Source organism: Acinonyx jubatus, chromosome D1, assembly GCF_027475565.1.
Source record: "Acinonyx jubatus isolate Ajub_Pintada_27869175 chromosome D1, VMU_Ajub_asm_v1.0, whole genome shotgun sequence".
In the NCBI taxonomy this organism is placed as follows: domain Eukaryota; kingdom Metazoa; phylum Chordata; class Mammalia; order Carnivora; family Felidae; genus Acinonyx; species Acinonyx jubatus.
Window position 1 is genome coordinate 40040464 of NC_069390.1, and position 20658 is coordinate 40061121.

Consider the following 20658-nt stretch of genomic DNA (forward strand, 5'->3'; position numbering starts at 1 on the left):
ACGTTGTGGTCCTAAAACATCAAATGACAGGGGAGGTCTCTGGGGACATCCCAAAAGTTGAAAGCCATGCTGGGAAGGTCCCCCAGTCAACTAGCGAAAGAAAACACAAGACCTCTCTGGAGGAACTTAGCTATAATGCAGTATAATTCAGGCCTCAAAGAACTCCTGCAGGTAAGTCCCAAGGAAAGTGAACAGCTCATAGTAAAAAATCACAAATACAGGAAGAAACAAGGCACCATATGAAAGTGATAGAAGGAATAATAGGCGGTAAAATCAGACATACATAGACTTCAGCGCGGGAATTATCAGAGAAGCATAATATTGCTGGGGCTGATGAGGTTAGAAATTTGACAATGGGAGCCAGCATCAAGAGATGAAGAAATGACCAAGCAAATTTGAAAGCAAAATCTCAAGCAGAGCTTCTAGAAAGTAATACCATAAAAAGCGAATTTAAAATTCAGTGAATGGGGCACCTGGGTGGCGCAGTCGGTTAAGCGTCCGACTTCAGCCAGGTCACGATCTCGCGGTCTGTGAGTTCGAGCACCGCGTCAGGCTCTGGGCTGATGGCTCGGAGCCTGGAGCCTGTTTCGGATTCTATGTCTCCCTCTCTCTCTGCCCCTCCCCCATTCATGCTCTGTCTCTCTCTGTCCCAAAAATAAATAACCGTTGAAAAAAAATAAAAAATAAATAAATAAAATAAATAAAATAAAATTCAGTGAATGGATTAAACGACACAGCGGAAAGGAGACTAGTAACCTAGAAGACGCATCTGTAGAAATTATCCAGAAAGCTGCCTAGCACACGAAGAGGTGGAAAATAAAAAAGAATGTAAGTGATGTGGAAAAATAGAAAAAAGAAACTTTAACATGTATTGAATTAGACTTCCAGAACGACATAGTAATAAAAATCATCATAAGAATTAGTGAATATATAGTACTTACTATGAGTCTCTATTCTAATTTTTTTAATGTTTTATTTATTCTTTTTTTATGTTTATTTTTGAGAGACAGAGAGAAAGCAGGGGATGGGCCGAGAGAGAGGGAGACACAGAATCCTAAGCAGGCTCCAGGCTCTGAGCTGTCAGCACAGGGCCCGATGCAGGTCTCAAACCCATGAACCGTGAGATTATGACCTGAGCCGAAGTCGGACACTCAATTGACTGAGCCACCCAGGCACCCCATAATGTTTTATTTATTCTTGAGAGACGGAGAGAGACAGAGCATGAGCCAGGAGGGGCAGAGAGAGAGAGAGAGGGACACAGAATCCAAAGCAGGACCCATCAGGCTGACATCTGAGCTGTCAGCACAGAGCCCAAGGTGGGGCTCAAACTCACAAGCTGAGAGATCATGACCTGAGCTGAAGTCGGAAGTTCAACCGACTGAGCCACCCAGGCGCCCCTATGAGGCCCTATTCTAAACTGTTACATAACTAATCCATTAATCTTCACAACAAACCTATGGTTTTGAGTAAATGAACAAATGAGTAAATAAATTTTTCTGATCGCTTTAAATACTTCACGGTTAAGTTTTTAAACTCAATTTGGCTGCGGCACGGGCACGTGAAAGGAAGCCATAAGAGCTAAGGCTCTAGATGATCTGAAAATAATCTAGCTAACAAATATCATACGGTAGAGGGAGGTTGGTGATAATATGTGCAGTGTGCTAAATTCCTTATCTTTCATAAAGGGAATTCAATATACCTGTTGTTGGCATTGACAAATCGAAAGCAGAAATGTAGTTTCATTATACAAAGCTATAACTTTAGCATCTAAAAGAATTAAGGATGGAAACAAGAGGGGCGCCTAGGTGGCTCAGTTGGTTAAGCGTCCGACTCTTGATTTCAGCTCCAGTCATCAGGTCATGATCTCAGGGTTGTGAGATCGAGCCCCACCTTGGCCTCCATGCTGAGGGCAGAGTTTGCTTGAGATCCTCTCTCTCCCTCTCTCTCTGCCCCTCCCCTGCTGGCACACTCTCTCTTTCTAAAAAAAGAAGGAGGACGAGGAGGAGGAGGAGGAGGAGGAGGAGGAGAAGAAGAATAAGAATAAGAATGGAAATTAGACATACTGGTTGTTACTGAGGAACACAATTGGGAGAGACTTCACTTTCACTTTATACACCCCAGTGTCATTTGAAATAAAATTAATTGTGCATACCTTGCTTCTGTAATTAAATTTTTAAAAGATCAAGGAGAGCTTGGCTGGCTCAGTTGGTAGAACATGCGACTTGATCTTGGGGTTGTGCTTTCCAGCCCCACATCGGCTGTAAAGATTATAACTGAACAGACTTTAAAAAGGTCAAGCGAGCCAGGCCACGCAGGGCCTTGAATGCCAAGCAAACAATTCTTTAGCTATGGAAGCTCACACTGCTTGGTGGATGGTTTACTGCCCAGGCTCACAGAGGGCAGCAAAAGGCTCCAGGGCAGCTAGCTATTCCTCACAAGGCGGGGGACCGGATGGGGTAGGATGGGGACAGGCTGAGATAAGTGATTGGAGTCATGGCAAATGAAAAACATCTCGTGAAGTTTCTTGTTTGACACATCTCCAGGATCTCATTTGCCAGTGCCCTTTCGGCAGGAAATCACAGGGGCTGTCATCCAGCATCCTGATAAGCCTCAGGCAGTCACCGAAGTTCACTCCTGCTACGGCAGACATCTTGCCATCCAGAGGGGAGAGAAACATTCTCCACTACCTGCCAATCTCAGGAAAGCTCTTCCTTTTCTATTCTCTGCTTCCAGAAAGAAGAATGGTGCTCAGGTAAGAGCCTGCTCAAGAACTATCTTCTTGCAAAAGCAGTTTTGTTTTCTTTCTCTTAGTCTACATGCTCATGAATTCATCTCAAGGTAGGGCATGCAGGACACCAGGGGCACCCCACGGCAAATCAGGGGGCATGAAGCTCCCTCATGATGCTTTGGGTGCTGGCAGCTTGGACTGTGGGAGAGCCAAACAGGATCCACCAAGTTCTTTTTGCTTCTATCCTCTCTCCCTATACTCTCTCTTTCTCTCCAAACATTCAAATCTGCAACTATGGAGAGGTCTGTTTTGCTACTTTTAATTTAGGGAGCAAGATGGCAGGCTGGCATGAGACTCCAAAGCTAAATTGTTTTAACAACCTCCGCTTTCACAGATTTGCTTGCTATTCAAAGGTGGGGTTTTGTTTTGTTTTGTGGCTCCTGTATCTGGCATTACCCCAGCAGAAAATGTAGGGCACAAGCTAACAGGATATTTGGAGCGTTTAATGAAAGGTCTGGTTACACAGGTATGGGCAGAGCTAAGGAAAATCTATAAAGGATGCTGACTGAAGCCCCCAGAGATAAGGCCTGAAGAGAAAGGGGAAGAAGTTACGAGAACCCAGGAGGGCTGTGGCGGTAAGGGTAGTTGTAGCTGTGCCTGTAGGAAAGGGCCACCACACGGGCTCTAAGTCCTCAGGCAGAGTAACACCTCCACTGCCAAACTGCAGCCTGGTGGACAGAGAGAGCCAGAAAGTCACAAACCCCCAGCCGCCCTCCTCGCGCCCTCCAGCTCCTGTCTGTGTCTCCCTTTCGCTGAAAGCAACCAGGAGCCAGAGACAGAGGGAGCCCGTTGATGAGGACGATAAGGACAGAGAGGCGGGTAGAGAAGATGGAAATGAGATGTGATGGCAAATGGGGAAAATCCATCTCTTCTTATGGCCTCCTCCCAGTTGATGTTTCCTGGGACTTCGTCTCTGTATGCGAGTCGGTCAGTTTCTCATTGTATCTCCTCAGTATGTTTGTTTCACTCTTTGCATCTCCGTATCTGGTGCCACTTCTCCGGAATAATCTCTCATTATCATCATAGATGCCTTGAGAACTGATTTCAATTTTGTAGGGTTTTTTGTTTTGTTTTGTTTTTTAAAGTAGGAGTACACAGGTATTTAGAAGTACTTTAAGTTTATGATTTTGGCTGCCCTAGAAAGAAATCCATTGTAAGAGTGACCTACATTGTGTCCCCCACAACAGAACTGGGCACTGGGGACACACTAATGGACAGAAAGAAAAGCACTTCCTGTCCTCATAGAGCTCACACACTGGGCCATTTCTGGCCAAGAGGCTTGGCCATACTCACACCTGTCATAGAAAAAGGTCACATTCCTTTCATGACCCTAAATCACGATCTCCTTTCTGGTGGATGGACCACACTAAGTCACTGAGATTGTCCACAGGTTATGCCTGAGTCTTCTGACTTCCTTGTCTTAAGAGAAAATCTCAGTCCCAGGCAGAAAGAATGCCAAGCTCAGAGTCCTGTTGTCATCACACATAACCCGTCCAGAATTTTCAATTCCTGCCTCCCCCCGCCAGACCTGGCATGAGCCCTAGAATATTCCCATGTCAGTAGAGGGTCCATGTTGCGGTAGAGAGAGCCCAGTTTTAGAGTTAGAGAGAACTGGTCTGAATCCAGGTTCCAGAACTTCAGAGCAACGTGGCCTTCAGCAAGTATCCTAATTTCTGCAGGCCTCCGTTTCCCTCCTCGGTAACATGGAGACAGTAATCCTCATGTAGCAGGCTGGCCCTGAGAATCAGGGGGCACACAGCAGGTGCTCAAGTCTTATTTGTGTTCCCAGGAATACCAGTGGAGGGTTTCTGAGCATCGATCCTACAGCCCCGGCCTGGGAGGGCACACTCACACCAGTGAATGGAAGTGACAAGGACCATCTTCCAAGTAACAACGTGGAAATCCTGATCGTGACTTTGCTGACCTTCATCTTTGCCCTGGGCGGGCTGGTGGGAAACGTGACCGTGCTCTGGCTGCTGGGCTGCCGCATGCAGAGGAACGCTTTCTCCGTCTACATCCTCAACCTGGCAGGAGCTGACTTCCTCTTCCTCTCCTCCCAGGTTGTATATGCCCTGGAGGCGCTCATCAACTTCCATTCGGTGTACTTTTTCATCCCCAGATTTTTCACCACCATGTGGACCTTCGCCTACATCGCGAGCGTGAGCATTCTCAGCGCCATCAGCACCGAGCGCTGCCTGTCGGTCCTTTGTCCCATCTGGTACCGCTGCCACCGCCCAAGACACACGTCAACTGTGACGTGTGGCCTGCTCTGGGCCCTCTCCCTGCTGCTGAGCATCCTGGAAGGGGAGTACTGTGGCTTCCTGTTTAGGGATTTTGACCCTGGATTGTGTCTGGTGTTTGATTTTGTCACGGCCGCCTGGCTGATTTTCTTATTTGTGCTTCTCTCTGGGTCCAGCCTGGCCCTGCTGACCAGACTGCTGTGGGGCTCCCAGCGGATGCAGCTGACCAGGCTGTATGTGACTGTGGGGCTCACAGTGTTGGCCTTCCTCTTCTGCGGCCTGCCCTACGGCATTCACTGGTTTCTCGTATTCTGGATTCAGCAGGGTTTTGATGAGTCCCTCTGGTATCTTTATCTGGCTGCGCTCACCCTGTCCTGTGTCAACAGCTGTGCCAACCCCATCATTTACTTCTTTGTTGGCTCCTTCAGGCAGCGGTGGCCCCGGCAGCGGAAGACCCTCAGGATGGTTCTCCAGAGGGCCCTGCAAGACGCATCGGGAGGGGATGACAGCGAAGTCCGCCTGCCTCAGGAAACTCTGGCGATGTCGGGAAACAGTCTGGTGCCCTGATTTGGCGTCTGCCTCAGTCAGAGAAATGTGGCTTTGAGAACCAACTTTGTCCCTATCGGTTGGGGAGGTTTTCTTCACTTCTCTCGGCCTTGGGGCCCCTGACCTTCAAACCCTAAAGTTGTAAGATAAACCTTATGGTTAAGATAATATCCTCCCTCGTGAGGACTGCGGCGGTACCTGTGAAACAAACACTGAGTGTCGTGCCTCAGGGACGGCCTTCCCCAGGGCCTTCGCTGCACCCCAAACTCTACCAACTCCGGGGTCCACTTTAGGAGAACCCCACCTTCAGCACAGGCTGAAAGCAGCGCAGGACGGTCTAAATTCGTTTGGGCGCTAAACTTGGGAGGGAAGGGAAGAACATTCCATGGCAAGTTTCTGTGGTCACCCTCCTGCATCTTGTCTCCATAAAATTGAAAGAATTAAAGAGCAGACTAGCCTTCGAGAGCAGTCTTCTTTGATTTTGGCAGGGCCTAGAATATGTCCCTACCTTAATGTTTATTGAATCCAAGACTTAACAAACGAATAAATGACGAATTTTTAAACCAAGCCTGTGCTAAACACCCATTTCCCAGAATTGAGTCACCATCCGTGAGTTTTTCCTTCGCCATTTTCAGTCTGTGCGAGCAAAGTTAAGTTTTATAACCGGATAAATCGACGTTGAAGCATGCTTAAGGTTTGAGGCAGGTCGTCTTGCTATGATTTCCTGTCCCAAGCCCTCCTGCGGAACCTCATAGGGGTCCCTTCTCACTCCCGCTGCACCCCCACCCAAGTGCTCTCGCCCTGGTTCTCCCTCCCAGAAGCTCTCCGGTCCTTCGTGGCAAAACGTCTGGAACACTAGACTCTTCTCTAGTCCTCAGAGAACAGGATCTTTGTCAGATTTACTTCTTATTCTGCAGAGCTCCCAACGTTAGTTGTATAAATCTGATTACAAATACCTCTAAAGTTACACGTTCTATAAAAACAATATATTAAGTTCAAATGTTGCATCTTTTAATAATTTTTTACTTTTTTAATTGAGGTACAATCAGGGGAGAGTGATTGCCAGATCACAAGTGCACAGTTCAGTGAGCTTTGGCAACGGTATGCCCACGTGACTCGAGCCCCAAGCGAAACATAACACATTTTCATCACCTCTGAAAGTTCCCACATGTCCCTGTTACATACTCCTCCTGCCCCAGAGGCAATCTTTATTCCTATTTCTTTTTTTGTTTTTTGTTTTTTGTTTTTTGGTTTTTTTTTATTCCTATTTCTATCACCAAAGATTAGTTTTACCTGATCTTCGGCTTCACATACTTAGGATCATTCAATGTACTCTTCTGTTCCTATCTTGTATCACTCAGCGTAATATTTTTAGGATGTACCCAGGCCACGGCAATTGCATATATCAGCAGTCTTTTTGCTAAACCTGAGCGCTGTCTCATTGTGTGAGTGCACCGGTTTATTTTCATACGGATAGGTATCTATGTAGTATTCTATCACTGGCTATTTTGAATAAAGCTACCGTGAACATTCTTATTCACATCTCTTTCTGAATATATGTTTTTATTTCCCTCGGATAAGTAACCTGAAGTGAATTTGCTGGGTCACAGAAAGATGTCTGCTTGACTCTGAAGAAATGCCAAGCTCCTTTCTCAAGTGGTTATGCTATTGCACATTCCCACCAGCGATGTCTGAAAGTGCCAGTTTTTCCAGATCCTTCTTCACAAACACTGCCAGTCTTTTGAATTTTAGTCATTCTAATGAGTATAAAGTGGTAACTCGTCGTGTTTTAATTTGCATTTCCAAAGTGACTTGTGAAATTGGCATCTTTTCCTGTGCTTGTTGGCTACTTGTATTTTTTTTTGAAGTGTCTAAGTTTTGCCCGTTTTTATTAAGTGTTTCCCTTTCTCTGTTATTTATTTGTAGGAGTTTGTATACATGCTGCATGAGTCTTTCCTTAGTTAGGTGCGTTATAAATATTCATCCTGTTGGTGGTTTGCCTATTGATTTTTATTTTTAAAATTTTTTTAATGTTTATTTATTTTTGAGAGACGGAGACAGAAAGAGAGGGAGAGTGTGAGCGGGGGAGGACCAGAGAGAGAGGGAGACACAGAATCTGAAGCAGGCTCCAGGCTCTGAGCTCTGAGCTGTCAGCACAGAGCCCAAAGCAGGGCCCAAACCCACGAACTGTGAGAACATGACCTGAGCCGAAGTTGGACGCTTAACCAACTGAGCCACCCAGGCGCCCCTCGCCTATTTATTTTTAAATAGTTTTGTACTGTAGAGCGCTTTTAGATTTATGGGAAATTTTCACAGGAAGTACAGAGGATTCCTGTCTACTCTCTCTCCCCATCCCCATTCCTCCCGCCCACAGGTTCTCCTATTACTAATGTCTTCCATTAATGTGGTACATTTATTAAAATTGATGCACTAATATTGATACATTATTATAAACTGAAGTCCATAGTTTACTTTAGGGTTCCCTCTGTGTGGTATATATAGCTCAATGGATTTGACAAATGCAGATTATCACACATCTATCATAATAGTATCATATAGAGCAGTGTGTCTGCCCCAGAAATGAATACGTAGGTGTAGGGTCTGTTGTTGTTTCTTTTTTGACTTTTATTTGCATGTATTTTATGCAGAATTTATTCCCAGGCCATAAGTTTTAGTTTCTCCGGTTTCTTCTGTGATATCTTTTTCTTCTGTGCAACTTCCTCTTCTGGTTTAGGACCACTCTGCTCTTTTTCTGTAAGGATCATCTCAGTGTGGCAGGGAGAGCTCACGTGTGGGTTAATCTGACCGTGAGCCCTGTAAGTTCTGTGCCGCATCTTGGGGGCTTTGTTCACCCGGATGTGCTCCATGACCAGAGAATCTACATGTAAACCCTTAAGTTCAGCCTTACTCTCTGCATTTTTAAGCATGTGCAGTAAAAATGCAGCACTCTTTTTGGGCCACCGACCCTGTGCCCAGCCCCACTGTTTGGCCTGGACACACCTACCAACTCCACCATTGTAGCGTTGTAACATTGCTTCTGCAAAGTGACGTCTTTCAGAGACGTGGTGACTTTTCGGATATGCCTACCCTTGAAGGCCTGGGCAGTTTCACGTGTGTTCTTAAAGTGAACATGAAGGCTTGAACCTCTTGATTGGCATGATTTTGTGGGGGTTCCCGGGTCAGGTGAAGAGCGAACAATTTTCAGATATCATCTCAGGCCACTTACGGGAAGAGCTATTATTACTATTATTATTTATCCTGGTTTGGGTTCTCTGTGCTACCTGGATCTGTGGTTTGGTGCCCGCAAATAATCTGGAAAGCTCTTCGCCATTATTACTGCATATATATCTTCTGTTCCTTTCTCTCTTCTTTTGATATTCCTATTCTATGTATTTTTTACCTCTTGTAATCATCCTACAGCTCTTGACCATTCTGTTCCCTTTTTTTTTCAGTCTTTCTCTTTGATTTTCAGTTTAGGACGTTCCTATTAACTTATCTTGAGGCTCACTGGTTCTTTCTGGAGTTTTATTTATTTACCTATTTATTTGTTTCAAGGGTAGAGTTTAGTGATTCATCACTTACGTATAACACCCAGTGCTCATCCCGACAAATGCTCTCCTTAATGCCCATCACCCATTTTCTCTACCCCACCCCCATCTCTGTCAACCCTCAGTTTGTTCTCTGTATTTAAGAGTCTCTTATGGTTTGCCTCCCTCTCTGTTTTTATCTTATTTTTCCTTCCCATCCCTTATGTTCATCTGTTTTGTTTCTTAAATTCCACATATGAGAGAGATCATATGATATTTATCTTTCTCTGAGTGACTTATTTCGCTTAGCATAATACACTCTAGTTCCATCCATATTGTGAGGCCCACGGATTCTTTGAAAAGCTATAGCTAGTCCAGTCAAAGGCATTCTTCACTTATGTTATAACGTTTTTATTTTTAGCATTTCCTCCTCCTTATAGTCTTCATCTGCACTTGCTTTTTGTCCACTCTGTCCGCTAGATTCCTTAACCTATTAATCACAGTTATTTTAAATTCCCAGCCTTCTAATTCCAAATCGTCAGCCATATCCTGAATTCTTTACATCTTATATAAGGAATCGGTTGATCCTATTGTTAATACTGACAGGTTACAAGACAGAAGTAATACTTTACAAATCAAATCTATAACTGGGACACCTGGGTGGCTCAGTGGGTTAAGTGTCTGACTTGGGCTCAGGTTGTGATCTCGCAGTTCGTGAGTTCAAGCCCCATATCTGCTCTATGCAAACAGCTCAGAGCCTGGAGCCTGCTTCGGATTCTGTGTCTCCCTCTCTCTCTGCCCCCCATCCTGGCTCATTCTCTCCCTCCCTCTTTCAAAAATAAATAAACATTAGAATCTAAAAACACAAAAACAAAAACAAACCCCAGATCAAATCTATGATTGAAAAGAGTCTAGAAACAAAACTGAAACAAGTTATTGCTTCTGAAGGAGAGGGCTCGGGAAGACTTACTATTCACTTGGTCCACTTCTATGTCAATAGGAAAGAAAATGTAAACCTGCGTGCATTACTCCTAGGACAATGAAAGAGCGTGGGGCAGGCCATGGAGGGCCTTGAATGACAAGTAAGGAGGGTGTCTTTATTCTTAGCTATAAAGCCTCCCAGCGCAGGCTCACATTGCTTGGCATGGCTCCCTACCCACACAGCTGGCAGCCAGAGGCTACAGAACACCACTCTTCTGCAGGCATGGGCAGCAGACAGGGTGGGGACAAGCAGAGGTTGAGAGAGAGGGGAGTAGACTCAACTCAAATGGCGAGAAACATCTCGTGAGGGGTCACGACTCAGAGAACCCCACACTCTCACACGCCAGCAGATCCCCGCACAGGAGGTCACAGGGGCCGTCCAGCATCTCGATAAGCCTTGCTCCCGCACCAGGCTTCACCACCGCCACCGCTGCCGCCAGCAGCTCCCCAGGGCAAAGAAGCGTCCTGTGGCGACAGTCAATCACAGGACAATACAGGGCAGCTTGTCACCTCCAGCCAAAAAAATGGAGGAAAAATGCCTTCATCAAGTATTTCTTTCCAGAGCCACTGTTGGCTTTTTCCTCTTCTTGCTCACACATGTACCTGATCTGGAAGAGCAGTATTCGGGGAGCCACAGGGGCTCCAGCAGGAAAAGACAGGAGGCATGAAGCACCTTCTGGCACCTTCTGGCCACTCTCAGGGCTGGCAGCCTTGACCGTGGAAGTCCGAATTGCTAATCCACATTGTTCCCCTCGGTAGACCCTTGTCCCATTCTCGCCTCCTTCCCTACCATTCAGATTGTGCTGTCATGGTGAGAAATCTGTTGCTTTCCTTAATTTAGGGAGCAAGATTGGGAACACGCACGCATCCCAAAGCTAAAGTGCTGTGAATAACCTCGTCATCTGTTTGACTTGCTTTTTGAAACTTATTTTCCTTTCAGTATCTCTCAGGATGCCAGCAGAAAACAGATGGCCTAAAATGGGATAATTCAGAAGAGTTTAATTAAGGGACACTTTATCAATATGGGCAGATTTAGAGGAAATTACATGGGATGGTGACCGATACTCCCAATTGAAAGTAATGGCAGGAGCCTTACTATGACGAGGCTTAAAAGACAGGAGAAGTTACCAGAACTCAGGAGGGCTGTGGCTGTAGGGGTAGTTGTAGCTGTGCCGGTAGGAAAGGGCCACCAGACGGGCTCTAAGTCCTCAGGCAGAGTAACACTTCCACTGCCAAACTGCAGCCTGGTGGACAGAGAGAGCCAGAAAGTCACAAACCCCCAGCCGCCCTCCTCGCGCCCTCCAGCTCCTGTCTGTGTCTCCCTTTTGCTGAAAGCAACCAGGAGCCAGAGACAGAGGGAGCCCGTTGATGAGGACGATAAGGACAGAGAGGCGGGTAGAGAAGATGGAAATGAGATGTGATGGCAAATGGGGAAAATCCATCTCTTCTTATGGCCTCCTCCCAGTTGATGTTTCCTGGGACTTCGTCTCTGTATGCGAGTCGGTCAGTTTCTCATTGTATCTCCTCAGTATGTTTGTTTCACTCTTTGCATCTCCGTATCTGGTGCCACTTCTCCGGAATAATCTCTCATTATCATCATAGATGCCTTGAGAATCAAATGCAATGTTGTTGTTTTTTTTTAAAGATGGGAGTACACAGTATTTGTAACTGTTTGTTTTGTTTTTGGGGGGTTTTTTGAGAGAGAGAGAGAGCACACAAGCAAGGGAGGGACAGAGGGAGAGAATCTTTTTTTTTTTTTTTTACTGTTTATTTCTTTTTGAAAGAGAGAGAGAGAGAGAGAGAGAGAATGTGAGCAAGCAGGGGAGGGGCAGAGAGAGAGGGAGACACAGAATCCGAAGCAGGCTCCAGGCTCTGAGCTGTCAGCACAAAGCCTGACGCAAGACTGGAACCCACTAACTGTGGGGTTTTTAAAGGGGAAATTCAGAGTAGGAGATGACCGACGTATGGATGAAAAGGGTGGGAAAACTTATTCATGAGGAAAGGTGGAGCGTGTACATTGAGCAAACGCTGTGTAACATCTATGCCATGTTCACTTTGGGGTAGAGACAACATCAGCAAGAGGCAAAATTCAGTCCCTGACCTCAGGAGGTTATCTTAGGACAAGGGGAAGGGGCTAGGGGCATGGCCTGAGAGCTGGTATAAACTGGGTGGAGTCTTGGGCTAAGGAATGCAGGGCCTTGCTTGTTCCCGGGCTGGAACCATATCAATTGACCTTGAGCCCAGGTGCCAGTGGGTTTGTTAGTGGGGGTCTCAAAAGACAAAATAGCTGATTGGCGGGAAGCAGTTCTGTGAAAAACACGTTTTAAACTCTCTGCTTTCAACCCCATAACTTTATGGGTCACAGTTTCCATTCTCCCTTGAGTTATGGCCATTCCTCACTCTTGAGGAATTGGGATGGTGACCACTCTGGCTACTTCCTTATCTCTTTGGGTGAGGTAGCTTTTGGGTAAAGAGCAGTTTTGGCAAATCTGTGACATACCTACAGGCAGGGCTGAGCAGAAATTTCTAAGCTATGGGTCACAGCAGCAAGGGAAATAGAGGCAATGACGAGCCAGACATGCTAAGTTTCTCCCTGCTAGAGATTCAAATCCAGGCTCTACCACTTTTGGGCCTGAGACCTGGAGCATATCACTCAACCCCCTTGTGCTTCTGTTTCGTCACACGCAAGATGGGAATGATACTAGTCATTGCCTCACTTGACTACGTAGAAGATTGAAAAGGTAATAACAGTAAGGACTCAATCAGCTGCTACAGTTCATCTTCGAGTAAGTTGGTCCCTATTTTTCACCTGGAATCTGCAAGAGCATCTCTCTTTTCAGTCAAAGCCCTTCATAAAGTGGGAATACAAGCTTTTTAGCGCCCCCCTCCCCATTCTCTTAAACAAATCCTTTAATCTGCAAAGAATACTCAGAATCACATGCAGGGAAAATAGGTGGGGTTTATACAATACATCTCATAGAAAAATCACTTCATAATCCCCTTCTGTATTTCTATGCCTCAGCTACCTCTATCCAGATCCAGTGCTGTCTCTCTCCTCCTAGCCTTGCTTCGTCTTCCTCTAAAATGCAGAGAAATTCAGTTAAGCTCTGAATCCTCTCCCTAAATTATGTGCTTAGTTCTTCTGGTTGGTCACTCAAGCCATGTGGTGACCCTCCCTGGGTTGGGGACCTCACAGTGGCCATCGCTAGTTATTTGTGCAGGCATTAGGAATTCTTTAACACACACCAGAACTTTCCACAGAAGGAATACTGAGAAATGAAATTTTCTTCGTTTCCTTATGTGTGTGTCTCTGGGTAACGAATTCCATTAAGAATTTTTTATTTACACTGAACCTAAATTTTTCCACTACCCTTAGGCTCCTCATTCATTCATTCATTCCTTCCTTCATTCATTATTCATTTGTCAATTAAAAATTTCTTGACTATCCACTGTGTCACCCACACAGAGTTAGGCCTTGGGGACACAGCAATGGACAAGAGTAAACCCTTTCCTGTCCTCATAAAGCTGACACATTGAGCTATTTCTGGCCCAACAGCCTAAGGCATCCTCACCATGTCATGGCAAGAAGTCACATTCACATTCCCTTCATGACCCTAAATCATGATCTCCTCTTTCCTTGGTGGGTGAACCTCTCTACAGTCACTGAGATTTTTCCGTTGTTCATGCTTAAGACTTCAGACTTCCTGACCCTGAGCAGAAGCCCTTGTCCCAGAGCAGAAGTAATGCTGGCCCAGAGTCCTGTTGTCTGTCATCCCACACAGCCTGTCCAGACATATCTGCCTCCTGGGGACATGTCATGTTCTAGGACAGTCAGTGGGGATGTTTGGATCACAGAACATTCCCATGTCAGTAGAAGGTCTGTGTTGCAGGAGAGAGAGCCTAGGCTTTAAAGTTGGAGAGGACCAGGTTTGAACTCAGCTGCCAGGACTCCAAAGATGTGCAACCTTCAGTAAGTTTCTTAATTTCTGCAAGCCTCTGTTTTCCTACTCTGTAACACAGGGACAGTAATTCCCAGGTAGCAGGGTGGCTCTGAGAATCAGTGAGCGCACAGTGGGTGCTCAAGTCTCGTTTGTGTTCCCAGGGACACAAGTGGAGGGTGCCCCTGGGAGTACATTGGGGTCATTGACGAAGTCTCTGCCCTGGTCGGTCAGAAATGACTTTGAGAGTCGACACTGCCCTGTCAGACTTGGCCATTATTCACTCTTCTCTCAACCTCGAGCCTCTGAAATGCCTCAGTGAATCCCCAAAGCCTTCAAATTGATTGTTTTTAATCTGGCTCTTCTAGTTTTTCCAAGAGAAAGCATTAATCTTCTGAATCTTCCTTATCAAATCCTTTTTTCTTTTTTTGCCAATTTTCACTGCAATGGAAAGGATCACTATCCAAAAACCATAAAACCCTTGTTCATAATTGTTTTCTATCTGATGGTATAGGAAAAGAAGATCCCTTATTTTTCCCTCAGGCTATGTTCTCCTAAGACTCACATTTGATCCTATGACTGGGGGCATTCTGCAGTTAGAAAGATTGAATAAGAAAGTTCTGCTATTTTTAACTTCATTGGGTTTTCCGGGCTTGAGGAAAACGATGTCCTTTGAGGCATACTCTCTACCTGCATAAAAACAGTTCAGGTAATTCAGTTTATCAAAAGTCCTCCGGCGGCATTTGTCCATGGCACGATGATAAGCCGGAATTAGGTTCCAATAAAGAAAACCATGGCCTTTGCTCTTGAGAATTGGTGAATGGCTATTCAGCTCTGGCCTCAACCAGTGTAGAGTCTAGAAATATGTTTCACCAGTTCTAATTTGGCCATTGCAACCTGCATCGATTTCAAGATAAAAATTATCTTGGGAATCACTTATTATTAGCTTGCAGATATTAGGTTTGGGAACACTCTGTAAGCCTCAAGATTTTGTACCGATTGTTCTGGCTGTGACTCTGTCAGTTTCATGGCCAGTTCCCACAAAGGGCAGGACTGCAAACATCTGATCCTTCCCTAGTCGTGTCAGTTGTATTGATAAAAACTTAGACTCCGTACAGAATGCTGGACTGTTCTCTGCCAGCGGTTTACTCGGCCCTCACAGAACTCGGCAGACAGGGAGGGGCCCCCATGAGATGGTGTGACAGCACAACAAGCTGTCTGCTCCTCACAGATGGTGAGGCTGCCCCCAGACTTGCCTTCCGAGAGAGGAGCTAACAAATGAACTCGAGTACTCAGGAGACAGCACAAGGTAGCTATGAGAATGAAGCCAACCACAGTTTTCTATTTTTCCACCCAAATACATCAGTCATGACGGTAACGCGGTTCGGCACTGAGAACCCTGGTTCCTTGACTCCAGATCCAAAGGTCATCTCTGTCCAGCCCGCTGCCGTTTCTACATCCTGTGTGCATCTCCTGATTTCCAAATGCCGTAGGAGGGCTTGGCTGTAGGTTTGGCTCAGCTGGAGTGCTGGGTCGTGGGAGGAGGCAGGAAGAGACGGTTGTAGCCTATGCACCAGACACGATACTTTGATGTGATGCCACCGGCTTAGACTGAGGGTTCCTGTGAGAGTCAGCCCTGGGAGTCTGTGATTGCATCAGTCCCACAGCTTTGGCTGACTACGTACATCATGAGGAGGTCTGTAGAAAAATTCCATCTAGTGTGTGAATCAAAGACTGCTGGGTTTCACCTGGGCAACTGGGTCTTTTGATGTCAGGGACATTCCTCTTCACGGTGGCTACGAGGAGACAGAGTTCCTGGATGCTTAAGCTTAGTTAGCCGCTGCCGCCCACACTGAACCTGCTGGGCCCTGATATGTCTCTCTTATCGCCCTTACGACATTTGCCGTAGTGATTCATCTGTATGCCTCCTCCTCCGCCACGCTGTGAAGTCTGCAAGAACAGATAGCATGTCTTTGAACGCCCAGTGCACGGGACTTGTCCTGCAATTTTGAAGCGGTTCAGATTATTTTTCTCAAGCAGCTCCTACCTGAAAATCATGGTATCGTCCGGCTTCCTGAAAAGACCGGCTGTGTAGCCAGGCACCACGGTAGCGCAAGCATCCCCCGGCCCAAGAGAAAGTGCCCTCTGGAGTCCCTTGGTCTGAGAAAGGCTGTGCCCTTTCGTTGCAGATCTGTTTGCTGCCTCTGGGGGCGCAAAAAACGAGAGAAGGAAAGCGTTTGCTCCTGAGCTCCTTCCTCCTCCCAAAGCTAACGATGATTGTCCTTGTAGCTTCACCTTGGGGTGGGTCAAGCAGGATATCCACGTATTTCCTTCAGGGAGAAGGAAAAGATTTGAAAGTCCCTCTTGGCACCCGCGGGAGCTGACATCCACAACTGTTCCTTTATGCATGAATCCAACAAACTTTATTTAAGCCTACCTGGTCAAGCACTGTGCTGTTTCTGTGTAGAGCAAACACCTTTTAAATAGGTCTCTGGCTGGTAGACTGTATCTTTTTAACCAATCCTGTTCATTCTACTTTGAACATATATTGATTGATGTCCAATAAACGCTGAGCCCTCGGGGCCATTCGCTGATTCTCTAGTGTGCCTGGACCCTAGAGCGCTGACTTAACCTGCATCACAAGAACCAATTGGGTCTGTTTCTAATCCCATCTGTGCCAGTTGGACTTGTTTATGTAATTACCTAAACCAAATGAAATGCGAATCAATGTAATAAGAGAATAAAAGGAGAATTATAATTTTAATGAAAATTATGAATGTTTAAAAGGGCAAAAAAAGCCAGTCTCAAAATTATTGTTATTGAATTATCCTGACAACTATACTAGATTGAAAAAAATCGACCGATATTGAAAAATATCCTCATGCAGAATGCTGTACATATGATGTTATGCTCTGCATTTTAATAAATCCAACTGCAAATCATAAACAATGCTTAACGGATGTGCTTTCTGCAAGAAAGAGTAGAACTCTATTTGCTAATCCACATTCAAAGGGAAGTCCTTCTTTCTCCTTCATTTTTGGTGAATGAGTTCTAAGTAAAAATAAAATATTTATACAAGTGTATCCTTTTTCATAATTGCCATTTAACGGAACTTTGCAATTAACCTAACCACTTGTAATCTTGAATTTATCGTTAAGTGAGCTTTTCATAGCAAAGTCACTCAGCCATTCTTCTGTTGATTCTATAAATAATAATTGAACATCTTCTATGTTCCAGCCCCAGTGCCAGGCAATGGAGATTCAAAGGCAACATACTCATCTTCAAGGAGCTCACAGTCTGTGGAAGGAAGGAGCCTACTGCAAGCAGACTGCTACACAATGGGGGGGAGGGGGGGGTGGAGGCACCGGGGAACACAATTCGGCCCATAATAAGATCCTTATTAAATATTTGCTGATGGGGTACCTGCGTGGCTCACTCAATTGAGCGTTCACCTCTTGATTTCAGCTCAGGTCGTGATCCCAGGGTTATGGGATCAAGTCCCACATCGGGCTCACCCTGGGCATGGAGCCTTCTTAAAATTCTCTCTCTCTCTCTCTCTCTCTCTCTCTCTCTCTCTCTCTCTTTCCTTCTGCCGCTCTCCCCCATTCATACTCTCTAAAAATAAAAAAAATAATAAACACTTGCTGAATAAATCCATTAAAGAATTTTTCTGAATATCTGAAATTGTTTCTTTTTTTTAAATTTATTTTTGAGACACAGAGCAGGAGCAGGAGAGGGGCGGAGAGAGAGGAAGACGGAGAACCCGAAGCAAGCTCCAGGCTCCAAGCTGTCAGCACAGAGCTAGACACGGGGCTCGAACTCACAAACCGTGAGACAGCGACCTGACGTGAAGTTGGACGCTTAACCGACCGAGCCACCCGGCCCCCCTGAAATAGTTTCTAATTCAAATGACATTAAAAGAAAAAAAAGACAAGTAGCTTAATTTGACTGTAGCATGAGACGCATGAAAGGAAGGCACAAGAGATAAGACTTAAATGTTTTAATAGCTACACCAAATAAAAATAAATAAGCAAATAAATGTCATGAAATGGAGGTAGAAGACTATGCTGTATGTGCTGATCTCTTCACATTTTATGAGAAGTCTCTTGATCCACTTGTTAATGCTGCTAAACTAAAAATGGAAATATAAACTTGCTATCCTCAGCTACTAATAGTAAAAGAAATAAGAATGGAAATTGTAATAAGTGGTGGCCTCTGGAGAATGAGATTCAGGGATAGTGTCACTTTGTACACTTTTCTCCATCATTTGGAAAGAAATAATACACATGAATGCGTTATTACTATGATAAACACAAGAGAAGTGAGGTGAGGCTCTGGTGAACTTTCAATGACCCTATGATATACTTTATTATTTAATTATAAAACCTCACAATGCGGGGCACCTGGGTGGCTCAGTCGGTTAAGCGTCCGACTTCAGCTCAGGTCACGATCTCACGGTCCGTGAGTTCGAGCCCCGCGTCGGGCTCTGGGCTGATGGCTCAGAGCCTGGAGCCTGCTTCTGATTCTGTGTCTCCCTCTCTCTCTGCCCCTCCCCCGTTCATGCTCTGTCTCTGTCTGTCTCAAAAATAAATAAACGTTAAAAAAAATTAAAAAACAAAAAACAAACAAACAAAAAAAAACCAACAAAAAAAAAACCTCACAATGCAAGCACACATTGCCTACATGTTGCTACCCAGTTTATTAGACCTGGACTAAAATACTCCAAGGCCTTCAGACACCAACGTTCCTTCCAATTTGATGCTCCTGCCTCCTCTAGAGGAAATCACATCCTTTTGGTCCTCTATGGCTCTCGGTCACATCTTCATTCAGCCCCATTCAGCTCCTGGCTGGGAAGATATGATCCTTCTATTAAAGCCTTGCCCAGGAGTTAGTTATGTCACTTCTGCTCACCTCTCGTTGGCCGGCGCCTAGTCACATGGTGCCATCAGTGTTGGGAGATGGGGTCCTTTCTCCGTTCTGAAACTCTCAGAATTCTTACCTGAGGAGAACAAAATGGTTATGGGGACGGGGCTAATCTCTGCACCCCTTGATCGTCTCTAACATTCTATGATTGTGTTGAATCTCTTAATTCATTTGGAAATAGTTGACATCTTAGAATAAAGAGTCTTTAAATTCTACGCATGGTATTGTTTGCTGTTTATTTAGGCCTTCCTTAATGTTTCTCAACAACTTTTTGTGGCTTCCACTTCACAAGTCCTGCACACCTTTTGTCAAATGAGTATTTTATGTTTTCTAATGTTATTGTACATGATATTTTTTACCCCATTTTACGATTGCTCATTGCTGGACTATGAAAATACAACCAAGAGCAAGATGGCCGGGTAGGAGGCTCCTGCCTTGCCCTCCTCCCACAGAGGATCCGTTCCCTTTGAGAGAAATCCAGGAAGGAGATAACTGATTCCTACACATTAGGCCACTGAGAAAATGTGAAGAATTCATTGTTGCTCATGAGAAAGGAGGAAAGAATAAGAGAAGAAAGAGGAAGAGAGGGACCAGCAAGATGGCAGGTGGTTGGCTGGGTACCAGGTAGGACAAAGGGCCAGTGAGAAACCTCTAGTAAGGGAAAACCGAACTGTGTAATATTTACACATAGATTATTTGTTTACATGGCGTATGAGCTCTTCCCATGACCTTCAAATCTTCAGTGAGGTCTACGTCACACTTACAAATAATGTAGGTAGGTTCGTGAGGGGTGGGGGAGTGGTGTGTATGGGTGCGTGTAAATCAAGTTAGATGAGCTTTCTTCTGGAAAGATATACAGAGAAAAAAGAGGTCAGGTATAAAAGAGATCCTGGAGACAGAGAAGAATGCAAGGCCCCCAAGGACATCTGGGTTATCCATGACAGTATGAATTAAACATTGGGGCAAAACATTTAAAAAAAGACACTCAGGGCTGGGGACAAAGTGATGTCAGGAATGAGACTGAAATGTCTACCATGCAAACCCCTCAGGGCCCCGAATTTTCCAGCAGGCTTGAAGACCAAAGTCTTGTCAGTCACACATTTGTGATATATATCAATAGGCCAACTTCCCAGGAGAACCGCCTTGGACTTTGTCTCAAGATCAGAATGGACTCTGCCCCTAGGACGCTCTCATAACTCAACATTCTCAACTACACCTGACAGAACACACAGACATGAGCCTCTGCAATGGCTTCTGACACCGTCCATCAGGAGTAGGACCAAACTTCACAGGGGAAGGGCACAGTCCTCACAAGACTGCCTCACTTCAGACACCGGCCGCAAGTTTGGGGGACCTCTAGCCAACCTTACTTCTAAGCAGTTGGCTACGAATTCAGGGTTTTTCACTACCCCCTTAGGTTCGATAATTCTCTAGAATGACTCACAAAACTCCGAAAAACGCTGTACGTATGACTACAGTTTTATTGTAGCAAAGAGATACAAATAAGGACTAGGCCAAAAAAAAAAAAAAAAAAAGAGGCACTTAGGGCAAGGTCTGGGACTTGAAGTCCTCAGAAATGTGTCACCCTGCTGGCACACCAGTATTTGGCAATACTCAGAGCATTGCCAACTTGGGAAGCTTACTCGAACTTCAGTATCCAGAATTTTTATCGGAGTTAGGTTACGTAGGCATGATTAATGGACTCACTGGCCATG

The 20658-nt window shown here is 45.2% G+C and overlaps 1 protein-coding gene and 1 pseudogene across 1 annotated transcript; one reads left to right on the forward strand and one right to left on the reverse strand.

Moving 5' to 3' along the window:
* The first annotated feature begins 2218 nt into the window (after positions 1–2218).
* MRGPRX2 (MAS related GPR family member X2) lies at positions 2219–6600 on the forward strand. The gene is made up of 2 exons (XM_027055211.2): positions 2219–2752; positions 4578–6600. The coding sequence occupies exons 1-2, from the start codon at positions 2742–2744 to the stop codon at positions 5593–5595; spliced, it is 1029 nt and encodes a 342-aa protein (XP_026911012.1). The 5' UTR covers positions 2219–2741; the 3' UTR covers positions 5596–6600.
* A 1429-nt stretch (positions 6601–8029) lies between these two features.
* Positions 8030–8782, reverse strand: LOC106987479 (60S ribosomal protein L17-like; annotated as a pseudogene).
* Positions 8783–20658: the final 11876 nt, after the last annotated feature.